This window comes from Hydractinia symbiolongicarpus, chromosome 2, assembly GCF_029227915.1.
Source record: "Hydractinia symbiolongicarpus strain clone_291-10 chromosome 2, HSymV2.1, whole genome shotgun sequence".
Classification (NCBI taxonomy): domain Eukaryota; kingdom Metazoa; phylum Cnidaria; class Hydrozoa; order Anthoathecata; family Hydractiniidae; genus Hydractinia; species Hydractinia symbiolongicarpus.
In genome coordinates this window covers 12,573,969-12,590,195 of record NC_079876.1, presented here as the reverse complement: position 1 = coordinate 12,590,195, position 16,227 = coordinate 12,573,969, and the positions used below count along the sequence as shown (strand labels likewise).

The window sequence follows — 16,227 nt, the reverse complement described above, 5'->3', positions numbered from 1 at the left end:
AACATCATTATTATTTTTTAAGTGATAAAAAAAACACAAGATACCAGGTAGCTAGTATTTACATACGAAAACGTAAACAAATGAGAAAATTACTCAATGTCAACCAAGAAAATGGAAAAGATATAAACAACAATGTCCTTTAAAAACTTTCCAAATAAATATTCTGCACAGTTGCAGCAGAAATTGATCAAACATTTTTGATTTGTGTTCATGACTTCTCAGTGCAACATTTTCAACACCAACGTGTTTTTAATTCTTGCTTCACAATCAAGCTGTTGATATCTTTATTTATCAAGTCTGGGTTTAAATCTATGACCCAAGATTTAAATCTACAACTCATTTTTTCTTCCTTCTAACTTTTCCACCTTTATATTTGTTTATCTTTCTCACTGGTTTTTCTTTGTGCATCTTTTTCACTGGTTTTTCTTTTTTCTTGACTTCTTTTAGCTTAGAACTTGCTGGTGTAACTTCATCATTCTAAAGATAATCACAGAAACATCAATCAATAAATTCAATGTTAAAATAAAAATAAAACAAACAAAGAGGGTCAGGGAACTTATAGCTAGTTCTACAATGTGTATATAACACATCATTCAACATTTAGGTTATTCCAGGAGCAGTATAAACAACAACAAACTAATATTTTTAAAAAAACACTGCACAAACAAAAACAATGCCCATTTCAAATACTAAAAAACTGCCGCTATACATGCCAAATAACCAAGTGGTCAAAGTTTTTTAAATTCATAATATTCAGGGATTTTAGAAGAAGGTTCGGAGGTTCTTAGGTGAAATTTAAGGAGAAAGCACTAAAAAAGGTATAAAAACTGTTCCATATTTTAGAAAGTTTTAAAGGAGGAATGAAGTTACTAATAATTAAGGATAATTAACTCCTATATATACGGAGGTGTGGCACTCGAGGGCTAAGATATGCTGATATAAGCAGCAAAAATCTGAAAATCGTAAGGCAGAGCCACATTTTTTCAAAATTACCAAGGGTTCCTCGACGTTGTCCATCATATTGGCTAGCGGTAAAACTTGTGAACGAGAAGCGTTGGAAGCTAAGGAATCGTGGCTTAGATCATTGGATTTACATGAATATGACATGACATTAGAATAAGGACGAAAAGTTACTGTGGAACATGGGTTTTAAACCTTAAAACTTTCCAGCGAGAAATTTGAAAACTAATAAATAACAAAATCGCAAAAGTTTATCTTTAAATTTTTTAATTTTTGTTAATGTGAAAGTAATCCACATGAAAAAGTTTCTGATGTTTTTTATGAAGAAATCTTCCATATTACCCATATGGGGTAACTTGATGAACAATGAATTTCCCCAGGAGGTGTTCTCAAACATGTGTAATATAGTTTTAAAAACTGTGATGTAATTTTCCTCCTAAGTTTTGACTTTTAACCCAGCTAAAAAGCCCAGTCTTGTCCTTTCATACTTTAGTCAGCTAGCTATAGTGAAAAAGTTTAATATTCAAACTTGTCCTATTTTACTGAGTATTAAGTAATAAATGCTAGTTTAATCCTAAATCTAGCAATAGGGTAGCTAAGCTACCTGTAAGAACAACATCAAACAACGTCGAGGCTGTTCTCTTTTGTAAACAAACCCAGTGGTATTATTGTAACAAGTACCAAATTTTATGTGTGCATTTCTTGCGCTTATGAGTGTAACAAAAGTGCCCTGTACGTAAATCCTAAAAATTTATGTCATTGGCTCACTCTTTACTAATGACACCACGTAACAAGTAAATCGTGCTTTACTATTATATATCAGAATTAATTGTCTGAATTAAGTCTTTTCTTGTTTCAATATCAAAAAAAACATGAACCTCATTTTTTTGTAATAATAAAAAGTTACTATTCAAAAATAAAATAAAATAACGAATGATCATTTTAGAAGAAATCAACATTTTAAGGTCTAATTTTAGGTTATTTGGGAGATTCTAGGACGTGTTTAGCACTGTAGAGTATATATACCCAAAGGAGCTATGAACGTGTAATTGAGAAAAAAAATTAAATCAGTTTCTGTTTTACGTATGAAGCTGCTTAGTTAAAATTCAAAACAGCACAAATAAACAAACAAACATCTTGTAAAAAATCCTAAAGTTAACCTTAGATTGTGCCATAATCAACCCTGTTTCCGCGAAATCAATATCTGTTTTTATCGTGACCTCGTGTGTACCAAAATCAACTTTCTCACATTGCTCGGATGTTGTGTTCATATTGTCGTATGGCATGTCTAAACAAAAAAGTGGAATGTATATATTTTAAAGAAAATTAGATCGGATTACAAAAAACACATTTTCCAGAAAAAATAATTTTAAGATTCTTGCACTCATAGAACTTGTAAGGCTTAATTTGTGGTTGCGTGACACTACATAAACTCGCAACTTTACCAAAAAAAACACAATGTTGTTTGATTTGAAAACAAACAAAAGGGTGGCTTTAGACAGTGAGATAAGCTTTCTAATCACTTTTTAGACAATCAATTTCTTAACATTTTTTCTCTTCAAGCTAGGATTTTTGTAAAAAATCATTGCGTGAAAATTTGTTCAGGAAGCATCCCCAATAAATTATATTAAAAATCTTACGAATTCCTTGTAAAATATCATTAATTTTATCTTGATTTGCTTTTCGCTTCTAAATAAATAAATAAGAAATTCACACTAGAAATAACCATATGACTGCAGTATCATACTTTCTATTTCAGAGTACTTGTGCCTGAAAATTTTGAAAAATTTGTGAGAATCAGGCCATTCGCAAAATGTTTCAACAATATGATGATTTGTAACTGAGTATTATTAAAAACTTTACATTTTGGAAGATTTTATTTTAACTAGTCGTCAACCCATGAAAAAATCCACAGGGTATTACATTTCATGTTTCCTGTAACAGACAGACAAACAGGTAGATGATGGCTATTATTATAGAGATGAATCAAGTTCAAAACTTTTTTGTAGGAATTTAATTTTGTGAATTCGAAAACGTGAAAGTACCAGTAAGTAAATAGTTGAATATAAAAATATAAAAATTTAAAAAAAATCCAAAGCATCAGATTGTGAATTTCACATGAATAGGCTAAATATTTTTAATGCAAACATAATTTTAGACAGCTAAGAAATAACAAAATAATGTTTGCATCCTGTATTAAATTTTTAAACTCACTTCATAACAACAAGATCTCTAGTACGTTATGAATCTATTTGCTTTAAATTTGTTTTTGTTTTAAATCATGATTAAGGTGAATTTAAGCATTTATCATACACTGTGTAGGTTTAAACAGGATGAGAAAAACATACTTTAGATGCGCTATGAAACTCAGCATATACAAAGATGAAAATAGAATTTGCTTACTTTGGTTCTTTCTTGTCTGATTTTGTTTTTCAGTTTTTTCTCGATTTCAGTTTGAGCTTTTTCTTTTCTTTGTTGCCGCCTCTTTCGAAAACCAGTTAAATATTCTCTTAAATAAAATACAAGCCTGATCTCACTTAACAGCCTTTCTAATTGCCAAGTACTGATGCTTGAAGCTGTGTTTACAAAAATTTTGCCAGGTTTTATTTAATATAGATGCATCACATATGGTTAAAAAGTGTTACTCTTATTTTTTGTTAAAAGCTGCTGCCTGTGTGTATGCGGTTGCAAACAAAGCATAAAATTCCACACAAAAAAAGCTTTTAGACAAGACAAAGGTACAGGTGAAATAGATTAAATGAAAAAAGCTGGTTAGCAAAATTTAACTATAAAACTTTAAAATATACAAACTAGATTTACTAAACATAGGTGGTGAAACCTTTTAATAAAGGCAATCCACTTTTAGGATGATAAATCATAACTTACTTCCGTGCACTGTCATCAAACGAAAGGATCAGTTTGTTGCGTTTCTTATGTCCAGGAGTAGGAACTTTTCCCATTTTATGTTTAATTTTAAACTAAAGAAAAAAAACATAAAACTATTTAGCATATTTAAATTGTAAGAACATGCATGGTAAATAGGTGTCTTAATGGAGATTTAAACTTTACTTAAAGAGTGGCGGTATAAAGGAGGAGATACAAGTTAAAACTTGGTCCTCACCTGGTGCTAAAGAGCAATAACAAACACTAACAGGTTGTAGTTAGTAAGCAATAAGCAGCACTGAAAAATGAGCATCTGCTTAAATAATAATAATAATAAATATTTAAAGAAGCCCAGAAAATCACAAAACCTATAGTTAGTGGATTGTTTCAGCTCAATAAAAAAAAAATTAAAAAGTTAAAAAGTGATCTCCATTAGAATTTGCCAAATACATTAGAGATGAAAGTCTAAAACGAAAGCAGACTTTCATCACAGGTCACTTGGTCTGGAAGATTATTCCACACTTTTTCCTATCAAAGTGAAATTCAAAAACAAATTTATTCATAAAAGACTTTACAATCAACATTCCTTTTGTAAAATTAAAAAATAAGCATAAAAGAGGAGAGTGTTATGACAAACACAAAGTCTAAAATTTTGGCACGATTGTATTGAGGAAATGTCAATGTGAGAATTGGCTAGATACCCTGCTAATTAAATAGTTACCCTGTTTTAAAGTAAATCTTATATGTGAATTATCTTTTTATAGTTCTTGGAAAGAATGGAGGAGGATAATTGGGTAAGAAAGTGTAGAGACTTGATAGTTCCTGGGGCAAAGCCCAGAGGCAGAACGAGAAAGACTTGGCAGAAGGTTATAAGGACAAACTTGATACAGAGGAAGTTAAGTTTAGATCGAACACAGTCTAGATCAGATTGGAAGAGGGTCATTAATATACCCCGTCCAACCCATGCTAGCATGAAAAATGGACGTTAAGCCGAGAATGATGAATGAATGATGATGATAGTTGGCTGAAAATTGATATTAAAAACAAAAAATGCAAGTTAGGGTTACTGTAAAGTTTTTTTTAAAGGTTTTTTTGCAAAAAATTCATGACATATAGAAAAAATAATTTATATTCCATGAAAATATTTGAAGGTGCTCAAGGAAATATGTGCAAAATGAGTTGAGCATATTTTTTGTAAACACTATGCATAATATGAAACTCCCGTATTAAAATATACATAATAATATTTTTTAGATAGTTTATACTTTGTAATATATGTATGAATAGTTACACAGAACAATAACATTGTGATAGCTTTTGTTTTTTTTGCCTCGCTAATAAACAATGACCCCACGCGATCGATTGTTTAATCACAATAGGTTGCAAGATCAATTTTAGCAATCTATTTTGCGCGAACTCTTTTGAAATTTTTAATTGCAGTAATTAAATATATCTCCACGAAGGATCGTGTGTCCCACGATTATTTTCGCGAGCTCCACCATTTTTATAGCCAGTATAATTTAATTTTTTTTCTTTTCAAAAAAGTCTTTCATTAAAGTTAATTTGTTTGTTTCAGGTATTTTTATGAAATGTCATTTGTCTGAAAAAGTTAAATTTGTATGCGGCGATAGAAATGCTTTTTTAGATTGCATTATAAAAGTTTAAAAACGAAAAGCGGTGATAGATATGTTTTTTTAAATCGCATTCTAAAAGTTTAAAAACGAAAAGCGGTGATAGAAATGTTTTTTAAGATCACATTTTAAAAGTTTATAAACGAAAAGCGACATTTAATAGTTGTGAACAATGCTTTTCATATGTTTCTTAAAGTAAATGCGCTGGAATCTTTTTAAGTAATTAAATCAACAATACATTCCCGCGCAATGTATTATAAAACTTCGCGTATGATTTTTATTATTTAATTACTTTATGCTAATACTTAAGGGAATAGCTTATCAATACATTTACACAATGCATCTATAAATATAATTGCTCCGATACTTCTTCAGGAGCGCATTGTTTTTTAACACGCAAATATAAACTCGCTAAACCTTTAAGGGATTTAATTATAACAAAAAACAAACGACTGCAAAGGTGTGATATTAGCGTGTACACGGTAGATTACATTCAGACTGTATTGTATATATAAATGTTGTCGTATAAAAAATCATTAAAAAAAGAGCATGCATATGAGATCTGAGGTCACAAAAATTTGAAGCCAGCTAATGTAGGTAATTGTCCTAACAAAAACGTAATCATCTTTTTAAAAAATAACAAACAAAATTATCTAACAAGTCGAAGTGAAAATCTGTGCATTTATACGGCTATGTGCCATGCTATTGGAAATCTTAATATTAAATTGGAATCATGTCGAAATATAGTTATAAAAGTAATCCTTTCCGTTTTTCGAGAAAGAGTAAAAAAAGTAGCACTTATAATTTAACCTCGCCTACTAAAAGAAGGTTATGAAGTATAAGTAAAGGGCCATGGTTTGATGATGTCGATGAAAATACACCTTCGATGAAGTTATCAGCAAGTCGGAATAAAATCTTTAAATGGGGAGAAAATAATTGCAGTGATGAAAGTTATTTTTCTGATACAGACAATGACTTCGACGATGACGGAGATATAACGGAAAGTAGTTCTTGGATAGTAAACATAAAACTGTTATCGGAATATGTAAGTTGTTTGTAGACAATGCTTTTTTAAAAGTAGAGGTTGAGGAGAAATCTAATTTTAGGGCGGGATTAGCAACAAAGCCGAGCTTCAACTGCTCAAATGAAAGTTGCATCACCCACATCGACAATGGCGGATTTTACACAACAGAAAAATCGGAAAAGGATTTCAATATTAATAGAAAAAGTGTGCTTGCAAGCAGAATCATAGGAAAAGGATGGAAAGGATTAGAAAAATTTTGCAGTGTCCTTGGTCTATCACAACCTGTCAGTAGGCCTCCGTTTTCAGAACACACAAAGTATATAGAGGAGAAAGCATTCAGTTTGATGCAGAAAAATATGAGAGAAGCAGCAAAAAGTGCCAAAGCTATTATAAATAATGACACAGAAACTCAAACTGTGAGAACTTCATTCGATGGATTGTGGAGCAGCAGAGGATGGTTAGCCAAGATGGGAATTATATCAGCAATAGCGGAAAATACTTCGCAGGTGGTAGATATTATTTTTAAGAGCAGCTCTTGTAGACAGTGCAAAGTCATGGATGGGAAGAAAAAAAGAGGTGAAGTAGACACATTGGCATATATACAGTGGTACATACAGCACGAACTTGATTGTTATTTCAACCAAGCCCTCAGGTATTTATCACAATGTATCTTTGTTTCACAGTAAAAAGGTTACCAGTCATTTTCATTGCTTCTTTTTAAAAAAATGGAATCTGAAGGGATATTGATGATGTTCAAACGATCCATGCAATTGAATGAAGTGCGATATCGACCTTTTATTGGGGATGGAGACAGCTCATCATATTCCGTATGGACCACTCTGTTTCATTGAAAAGGCTGAGTGCACTAATCATGTGACGATAAGAATGGATTGGGGTTTATGATCCTTGATAAATGACAACAAAGGTAATTCTTATCAAAACTCCATGCTTTTAGCGTACTTTTACTGATTCCATCAGGTTTTCAATAAAAAGAATACCATGGAATCTAGGAAATGAAAATATTGTGATTGTGTAATATAAGAAAACATGATGAACATTATGATTTCATATTTTCAACTTACCCCAACAAACCCATTTCTTTAAAGCTACTGTCCGATTAAAAATCAACTAACATTTTGACAAAAAATTCTTACTTGTAACAAATTTACATAAAAGACATAAATAATTATTTGTTTTCTTTCTTAACACCAACTGAACAACATCTCATTCTTGTTTACAAAAAAAGCATGCAGTCTCTCGCTTCGATTGTTTATATGGATGGTGGATGATAGGCACTAAAGCGAGGCTGAAATAATATGTCGCGTGTGACATATTTACCTGGAGCGCGCCGAAGTGACCAAAATGACATGGGCCAGGCTGATATTTTATTATATTTTTAAAAATTTTGGTAATTTTACCCTCTAAATTGTGAAAGACCATTTTTTATGAATTATTCATTTGGAATTAAAAAATCAAAGCCGAGAGATGTGTCTAAATCTTAAGGTAAACACACACTGTGCTAATTCTGTATGAACCAAAGTAAGAAGCAATCGTTAATAAAACTTGAAGTTCAATATGACTTAGGGTTGCATAATTGTTTCCAGCTACTCAAAAGCCAACCAATCAATAATTAAAAATTAGTTTCCTCTTTACTAGATGTCCCGCCACAGAGACATTAGACTCAGATCGCACATTCAACAGTCTTTTTCAGGAATATTTGAGTAAGTGTGCGATGATTCGCACGTGTAAATCAAGTAACGCGTGCGATGTAAACTGCACGTGCAAAGAATGTTACGAATACGACACGGGGTTATTTTTTGTTGCGCATTCATTTTGCAGTAGAAAAGTGGGGGACGTTATAAATTGTGAACCCCAAACACGATGATCAAGCGTCTACTGGTATGGCGACTTTCTGCATGACTATACTGTCATTTTTATATTTATTGTTTACTTTTCAGGTCATCACAAGCAAATAGGCAAAAATATCCTTTGTTTTAAGTTAAAAAAAAAACTCTATCCACGTGGCTTAAAACTTCAAAAAAATTTACACCGTACGTGGGTTTCGTTTTTACAGGCATAAGAAAAAATCCATTAAATTCGGACCTGAAGATTATCTACAATTAAATCCATGATAAAATGTCTATTCCGCCTGTAAGTGCAGTTTTGCAGACTTGATTCATCCGTGCTCCGTCGGCGTTCACCTCCGCATTAGTTAAGAACCGCATGGCTAGATTTTTTGTGTAAGACCTGGTTACCAACGACCAATAATTTCTGAGACCTAAAAGTGTCCGACCATGACGGAAATCTATCGGACGTTTTTGTCTGACGAGTCTCCAAAAATTCTTTCGAGGGCTGCCATCGCACGCTACAAAATGGATTTTAAATGTTGATTTTGAAAACTCAATATTTATTTTTCAGGCGTGCGATTAATCACAAACGATTTAGTCGCGTGCCAAGGAGTGCGTGTGGTGCGCTGTTGTGAATTGCACTAACAACAGTCGAAAATACCAGGATAAATGTTTTTTTCGCTGCCCAAGGATCAAAAAAAAAATCTTCTCTATAAGGAAAAATCAGAAGTCAGCGAAATATCTGAACGGTGGAAAGAAAATGATGTTAAGGAGGTGAGTGGGGGCTGGTAACTAGGTGGTGGTTCGAAATCTCTCTGTCATGGAGTGTCACCAAAGATGTCCACAGCGTACTCTTCAATAAAACCACTGCTCAAAATATATACTGAGTGATGTTAGGCCGTTCTGTACTGTACAGAATTTTCAGTACTGGTACAATTGGTAATAATTGTAGATCATAGGCATAAGGCTTAATCACCATGATCGAAAGAACATATCCTTTTTTTTATTTATTTTAAATTCAGCCCCAGTTATGACTTTTCTGAAACTTTGAGTGTCTAAAACTTACTAGACCAGGGAATAATGGTACTAATATATTGAATTTATAATTGTTTATTTTCGGGTGCCATATTTAACAAATTTGGGTAATGACATGTACCCAACAACCACGCTCAACCAACTATTTTTTACTTTGTATAAAACCGCTAAACTTATTTACCACCTGTCCAGTATTGAAATACATATCTCCCTAACCTACGCAGCTTATGTAAATATATATACTGGCTACAACTAGGTTGTCAGTTACATAAGTTGTCAGTCAGGTCAACCCTTCTGGTTGATACTACTGTTTCTTTTTTGTCTTGCTCTTCTCGCTGCCCACAGTCACCAGAAGAGCTAGCATCTTGTAGCTATACCACCAATGTTAATTTTAATACTTATTTTGTTGAAACATGGTCGTCACACCCTAGACAAACATAAAATATTTAGAAGTAGAAAATAGCCATAGCTAGCTACATTCAGGAGGGATCTGAACTTTTTTGCATAAGTTTCGGCCAGATTTTCAATAATTTAGCTAATGTTATACGCCCACAATCTGATGGCGTAATGAAACGCGATTTTCAACATGCGAAAATAGGTGTAACTGAAATGCCTGCATATTTTCTTTTATGAATTTTTTAACAGATTCTTTTCCCCATTACACGCCATTTTATATTCATGCAACCTCGTCCCCAGGACTATTTGCTTCTCAACGGCGCTGCGCTTTCTGATAGTTCTAGCGAAATAGCCCTGGACCAGGCTGGTCACCGTATCGCATCTGATTGGCCCACGGCGTTACCCTAATTATGCAACGCTTTTAGCTGGCGTCAGCAAAAATCCTAAAAGTGATACATAAACAAATATGGCACCGGAAGATGTAGCGTCGTTGTTGGTGGTGGTTTTAAATCCTTAAAAAGCATTATTTTTCCTTTTTAATCTCATTTCCTCAACCTTTTTTTAAAGATGTCTTAGAGCTAAAGTAAGAATTTCTTTCAAATATACGATATTTTTTGTTAAAAAGTAGTCGGTGTTGTTGCTAGCCAGCTAGGTAATGCATTCATAAATATGGCTCGAGGGAGAAGTGAAGTGTTGCAGGTGCTCTTCTTGTTAATCTCTCGTTGCAGAAGATGTTGCCATCTACGCCTAAAAAAGGTTATAAAGGTGGCAAAGGAGTGTGTCGAATTTGTGCTGAAGAAACATCAGCACATCACTTGACCAGAATTTTTTCAAAAAGTAGAAAGGAAAAATCCTTACATCACAAAATATTCAGAACATGTGGATTAAACGTTTCCGAGTTTAAACTTTTGCCTACAACAATTTGTTCAAAGTGTGACAGGTTTATCAATAAAATGTTTGACTTCCAGAATAATGTACAACAACAACAAATCCATTTACAACAGCAAACAACAGTAAAAAGATGTGCAGCTTTTTCACCAAACCAGCAGTCAAAACCAGAAAAAATCAACATTAAAAATGAAAATTATCCTGTCCAAAAAAACTGTTTCCAGTCAAAAAAATCTCTACAATTTACGCCTTTACTAAACATAACAAATGAAACAGACATAAAGTCAAACACAAAAATACTTCCTAAAGAACTTGGCAAAACAAAACAACCTCAAAACGACTTCATTACTGAAGATCAAGAAAAGAAAAGCATGATCTACAGATAAAATTGTGTTTTATTTACTCAATTTTAATGCAGCACAGATGGCATGAATTGTCCTTAATGCAAAGAATAAATACAGTACTTGTTATTGAAGGTGGCTGCAGCAAACAGGTAAAAAATACATGTTTATTGATTAAATAACATAAGTCGTACAAATCTTAAAAATCAGTTAAAAAATGTGACAAACAATACAAAAATTATTCTTATTCTAGAGTTTTCACGTCTTATTTCTTCTAAAATAGTTGTTTTCATCAACTTTGTTTGTGGTGAGTGATACTGATTAAAAAGTCGAGAAGATGGATGTTTTTTATGATCAACATATTGATCCTCACCCAAAATTCTTTCAAACAATCTGTATGCATAGGCACAATATTTTAACTTTAAATAAATAATTGTCATAGGGCAGTTTTGTTTTTTGTGCTTTAACTCTGTTGCGATAGGTACTAATATATCCTCATATCCTTTGCAATTACTCATTCTTATTTCTTTTTTTAAAAAAATGCTTTTACGATTTGGATTTGCAGTAACCACTTTGCAATTTTCTATTTTCAAAGCTTTTTTTAAATTACGTAATTTCGTTGGTGAAGCAGTTGCAGTCAAAGCTAACATGATACTGTGAGGGAAGAATGCTTGTAAAACTGATAAGTTTTGAAATTCTGTACGAAATTCTTCACCCCTAGATATAACATACAGTAATTCATCAATTTTTTAGCTTAACTGTATTATGGTGATAAATTTATATTATTCGATTATTATAGCTATACATATACATATATTTTGTTTGTGAAACTTTTTCAAATGGATATATAATATATATCAGTTTGTTTATATATATTTAGTAGCTATATTTAAGGCATATTATTTTTATAATAGCTATGTATGTAGATTTTTGTTATGTTATGTTATACAAAGAAAACTAGCTAGCTAGCTATACTCACCATAATTCCACACAATGCGCCTCGTCTATCACACAAGCCACAACATTTTCCTCATAAATTTTTGATCATAATATCTTCCTTCCCTGATCTGATAACAGTGACTCTGGATGTGCAAATAAAATTTTACAATGTTTTTTGAAATTTTAAAAACAGAATTTGATGCATCATTCAAATCTTCTTCAAACAAGGGTTCGTATCTCTGGCTATTAGCTTGGTCTTCGAGTTGTAAGAAACCACATTCAATGCCTACTTTACTTAAATTTACTAACTGATCTTGAATAATTGATGTTAAAGGAGAGACAACAAGTACAATATTGCCTGCCTTTCGTTCTGGAACAAAGTCGGGTAAAAGTTGATAAATTAACGATTTACCAAACCCAGTAGGCAAAACAGCTATAACGTGGTGTCCTTCTCCTAAATACTCAAAACATTGAACTTGTTTTGGTTTTAAAATAAACGAGGGCAACTTTTCATACTTTTCGAAAACATTATTCAGCCGCTTGAAAACGCGTACCACATCTTCCCAGCCCATCGCCAAAATCGTAAATATCCAGAATTTGCATAAATTAAAAATGAACCAGAATCTGGTTCATTTGATGCCCACGTGACCAGCCTGTGCCAGCGCCTTTTCGACGCCACGGTAAAAGGTGCTGGGGTCGAGCTTGATAATCATGTTATCCCAGTGGTAATCCGCCAATCCGAAAAATGCTGTAAATGAATCCAGGGGTCGTTTTTCGGCGGTGCTATGTATCCTCAGAAGGGGTGGGGGGAGGGGGTCGGTGCCACATTCTGGCAATCATTTTGTCGGCGTGCGTTTTATCAGGGTTCGGCAGGCGTTTCGGGGGAAGTTTTGGCGGCCCGGCAATGGTTTGTTGGCGCTGGTACGTGACGTCAGCGGTCATTTTAGTCATTGTTTTAGAGATAGGAAAATGTTCGTTCTAGCGCAGTCGACGACGACGACAAGGGAAATCCCCGAAATCCCGAAATCCGAAATCCCAATTCCGACAAATGCGAAACCAAGTCCGATTCCGATAAAATCCCACGCATGCGCAATAGCGACTAACGGGAATAATGCTGACATCAATAAAAATAGAGATTGCGCAAGCGAGTAGGGGAGAGTTCCTTACTCAAAATACGACCGCGCTAGAAATTTATTGATTGACATCAAAAATCTATACAATAAAGATAAATACACATACTGTGAAACAGTTACACGCTATCGCGAAAACCTGTGGGCTTACGGGCTATTCCAAGCTACGCAAAGCCGACCTTGTTGCTTTATTACAGGCACACCAAAGACCTGTTCCTGCTCCAGAATCAAGGTCACAAGCATTTACACCAAACTCGTCCCCAGCGCCTTTTGTTTCTTTTTTTTTTACTGAACGGCGAGACGTTCAGTAAAAAAAAGAGACAAAATGCGCTGGGGACGAGTTTGGCATTTACACCAGAGGTCCTGGATATATTCGAACGTCAAGAAATGATAAAAACCCGTCCTTTTAAGAGCAAGATTGAACCTCGACTCCCCATACCTGAAGTCATCAATGTCTTTGAACGCCAAGAGATGGCGAGGACACGTCCAGTAGTCAAGAGTAAGCTGCGAGAGTGGTCTGACTGGCTTGTGAACTATTTACCAGAGGGTATTAGAAAGTCGGTGCAAGGTATATATGCATCAGTAAAAAATCGCATCCTTGCTCTTTATGATAGGGCAAGAAATACTCTGATGGGTGAAGTCGAAGAAGAGGCAAGGGAGGATCATGCTGAAGACGAGCAGCAGCCGAACCAAGACTTCACTCCTCAGGAACATAAGCATGCTCACCATAGAACCTTCCGAAGTTTCCGCATCCCTGGCATAGACGGTACGGATGTCGATGGGTACTTGGGAATGGTGCGATCACACGTAAAAACCCTGGTTGAGAAGCAGGTTAAAGACATGGGGTCTGCTAAGGTGCAGTGCTTCCTCTGGATTTTATGGAAGAAGCTAGTGGAGGGTACTAACGAGTTTATCGAAGTTGATAAGGTCTTCCATAGCAACATGACACCGGTCTTTCAAGGTACCGTCGTAGACGAGGTGCTAGATACGATGTTTGCCCAAGTCAAAACGCATGTGGAGAACCCAGCGCTGCCGAAAAGTGGCTTCACGATCGGTCGAATCATGCATCTCGACGTGGACTTCCATAAGCTACGACTAACAAGGGGTTCCTCATATATCGAAGCACCCAAGTGGATAGCCACCCAAAAAGGCCATCACTAACCCCGCGAACAAGGACCAGGAGTGTTTCAAGTCGAGCATGATAGCTGCTCTGCATCATGAGGATATAACTAGCGATCCACAGAAAATCAGCAAGCTGAGACCATATGCGGAGCGCTATAACTGGCAGGGCATCGAGTTTCCCACAAGCATCAAGGATATCACCAAATTCGAGAAGAACAACACAGACATCGCGGTGAACGTCTTGTACGTGACGGGGAAGACTTTTAATATCCTGCGTCGATCTACACACAACGGACGCGAGAAACAGCTTAATCTGCTACTCCTCACGGAGGATTAAAAGAGTCATTATATAACCATCAAAAATCTCTCACGGCTCCTGGGTAGCGAGACATCAAAGAATCATGCAAAGATGCACTTCTGTATGAACTGCTTGCAATCCTTTCCAACAATCGAATCGAGAGACAAGCACTATACCTACTGCAGGGATAACGAAGCGGTCAAGATCACGATGACAAGCGAAAAGGAAAAGTGGTTCTACTACAAGGATGGTCAGCAGCACTACCCTTCGCCATCTATGCGGATATCGAATCCCTGCTCGTTCCAATGACGGAAGATAAGAGGGAGACCAAGACGAAAAAGCTGAACAAGCACGTACCATGTGGTTGGTGTACATATAGTACCTTCGCCTATGGTGATATATCATATCCCTTGCAGAGATACCGTGGTAAGGACTGTGTGAAGATGTTCGTTCAACACCTGGAGGATGAGGTAAAGCGGCTCTACGCTACCTTCCCACAGCATGACATGCTGCCCCTAACGGAGGTGTTACAAAGAGAGCACGAAGCGGCAAAGACATGTCACATCTGGATGAAATCATTTAACGATGATTCAAAGAACCGCAAAGTTCGAGACCACTGTCACTACACAGGTCTATACAGAGGTGCCGCGCACAACACCTGCAATCTCAAGTGCAAGATACCCGGCCACGTACCCGTGATCTTCCACAATCTTTGAGGGTACGACGCCCACTTGTTCATTCGAGAACTGGGGAGAAGTATGATACCCAGGACATTAGTTTCATCGCTGAATACACCGAAAAATGTATCTCCTTCAACGTGAAAATCACCGTACCCATTGCAGGCATGGGGTACGGTGATGGCGAAACGCACAAGAAGATCGAGATCAGGTTCATAGACAGCTGTGGATTCATGGCATCAAGCTTGGAGAAATTGGCAAAATTGTGCAAAATTCTCCGTTGGTATTTCGTCAAGGATGACATCTTTAAACTCATGCGCAGAAGAGGTGTATACCCATGTATGATGCATGAGCCATCCATGTATGAGTACATGGATGGCTGGCGACGATTCAAAGAGACTGAGCTACCTCCCAAGGAGGCCTTTTAGTTGAACATGAAGGGGGTCAGCGACGAAGACTACGAACACGCTCAAAAAGTCCGGAATGTCATCAATCCAAAGGGTGCTGAGGTCAACATGGGTGACTACCATGATATTTATATCGTCGCAGACGTCCTGCTATTGACTGACATCTTCCAGAGCTTTCGAAGTGTATGCCAGGAGAACCACAACCTCGATCCTGCCCATTTCTACAGCACACCCGGCTTAGCATGGAAAGCAGCACTCAAGTACACAGAAATCAAGCTGGAGCTCCTTACGGATCCCGATATGCTTCTGATGTTTGAAAAAGGTATTCGAGGTGGTATAACTCAAGCCGTACACAGGTATGCCAAAGCCAACAACAGGTACATGGGGGATCAATACGATCCAGAGGTTGAGTCGTCATACTTGCAGTACCCCGATGCCAACAATTTATATGGCTGGGCCATGCGTTAAAATCTACCCACGCATGGATTCAAATGGCTGTCGAATGTTGAGACATTTACAGAGAAGAGGATCAAGAAGCTCGTCGCGGACAACAAGCATGGATACATCTTGGAAGTTGATATCGATTATCTAAAGATCCTACATGAAAAGCACAATGAGCTACCTTTCCTACCGGACCGCAAGGTGGTTC

General features: G+C 35.7%; 1 protein-coding gene and 1 pseudogene across 4 annotated transcripts; both read right to left on the bottom strand.

Moving 5' to 3' along the window:
* Positions 1–43: 43 nt before the first annotated feature.
* LOC130629482 (nucleolar protein 12-like) lies at positions 44–7,757 on the bottom strand. Of its 4 annotated transcripts, none has more exons than XM_057442699.1 (6): positions 7,653–7,757; positions 3,847–3,938; positions 3,364–3,487; positions 2,601–2,649; positions 2,121–2,248; positions 44–477 (listed from the first exon to the last, which is right to left on the bottom strand). In XM_057442699.1, the coding sequence occupies exons 2-6, from the start codon at positions 3,918–3,920 to the stop codon at positions 337–339; spliced, it is 516 nt and encodes a 171-aa protein (XP_057298682.1). In that variant the 5' UTR covers positions 3,921–3,938; positions 7,653–7,757; the 3' UTR covers positions 44–336. The 4 variants fall into 4 exon arrangements, with proteins under 4 accessions (XP_057298682.1, XP_057298684.1, XP_057298681.1 ...); XM_057442701.1 differs by having other exon boundaries at positions 3,364–3,469; positions 7,653–7,750; XM_057442698.1 differs by having other exon boundaries at positions 7,581–7,708.
* Positions 7,758–8,777: 1,020 nt separating this feature from the next.
* On the bottom strand, positions 8,778–12,551 carry LOC130629481 (ATP-dependent DNA helicase Q1-like; annotated as a pseudogene).
* Positions 12,552–16,227: the final 3,676 nt, after the last annotated feature.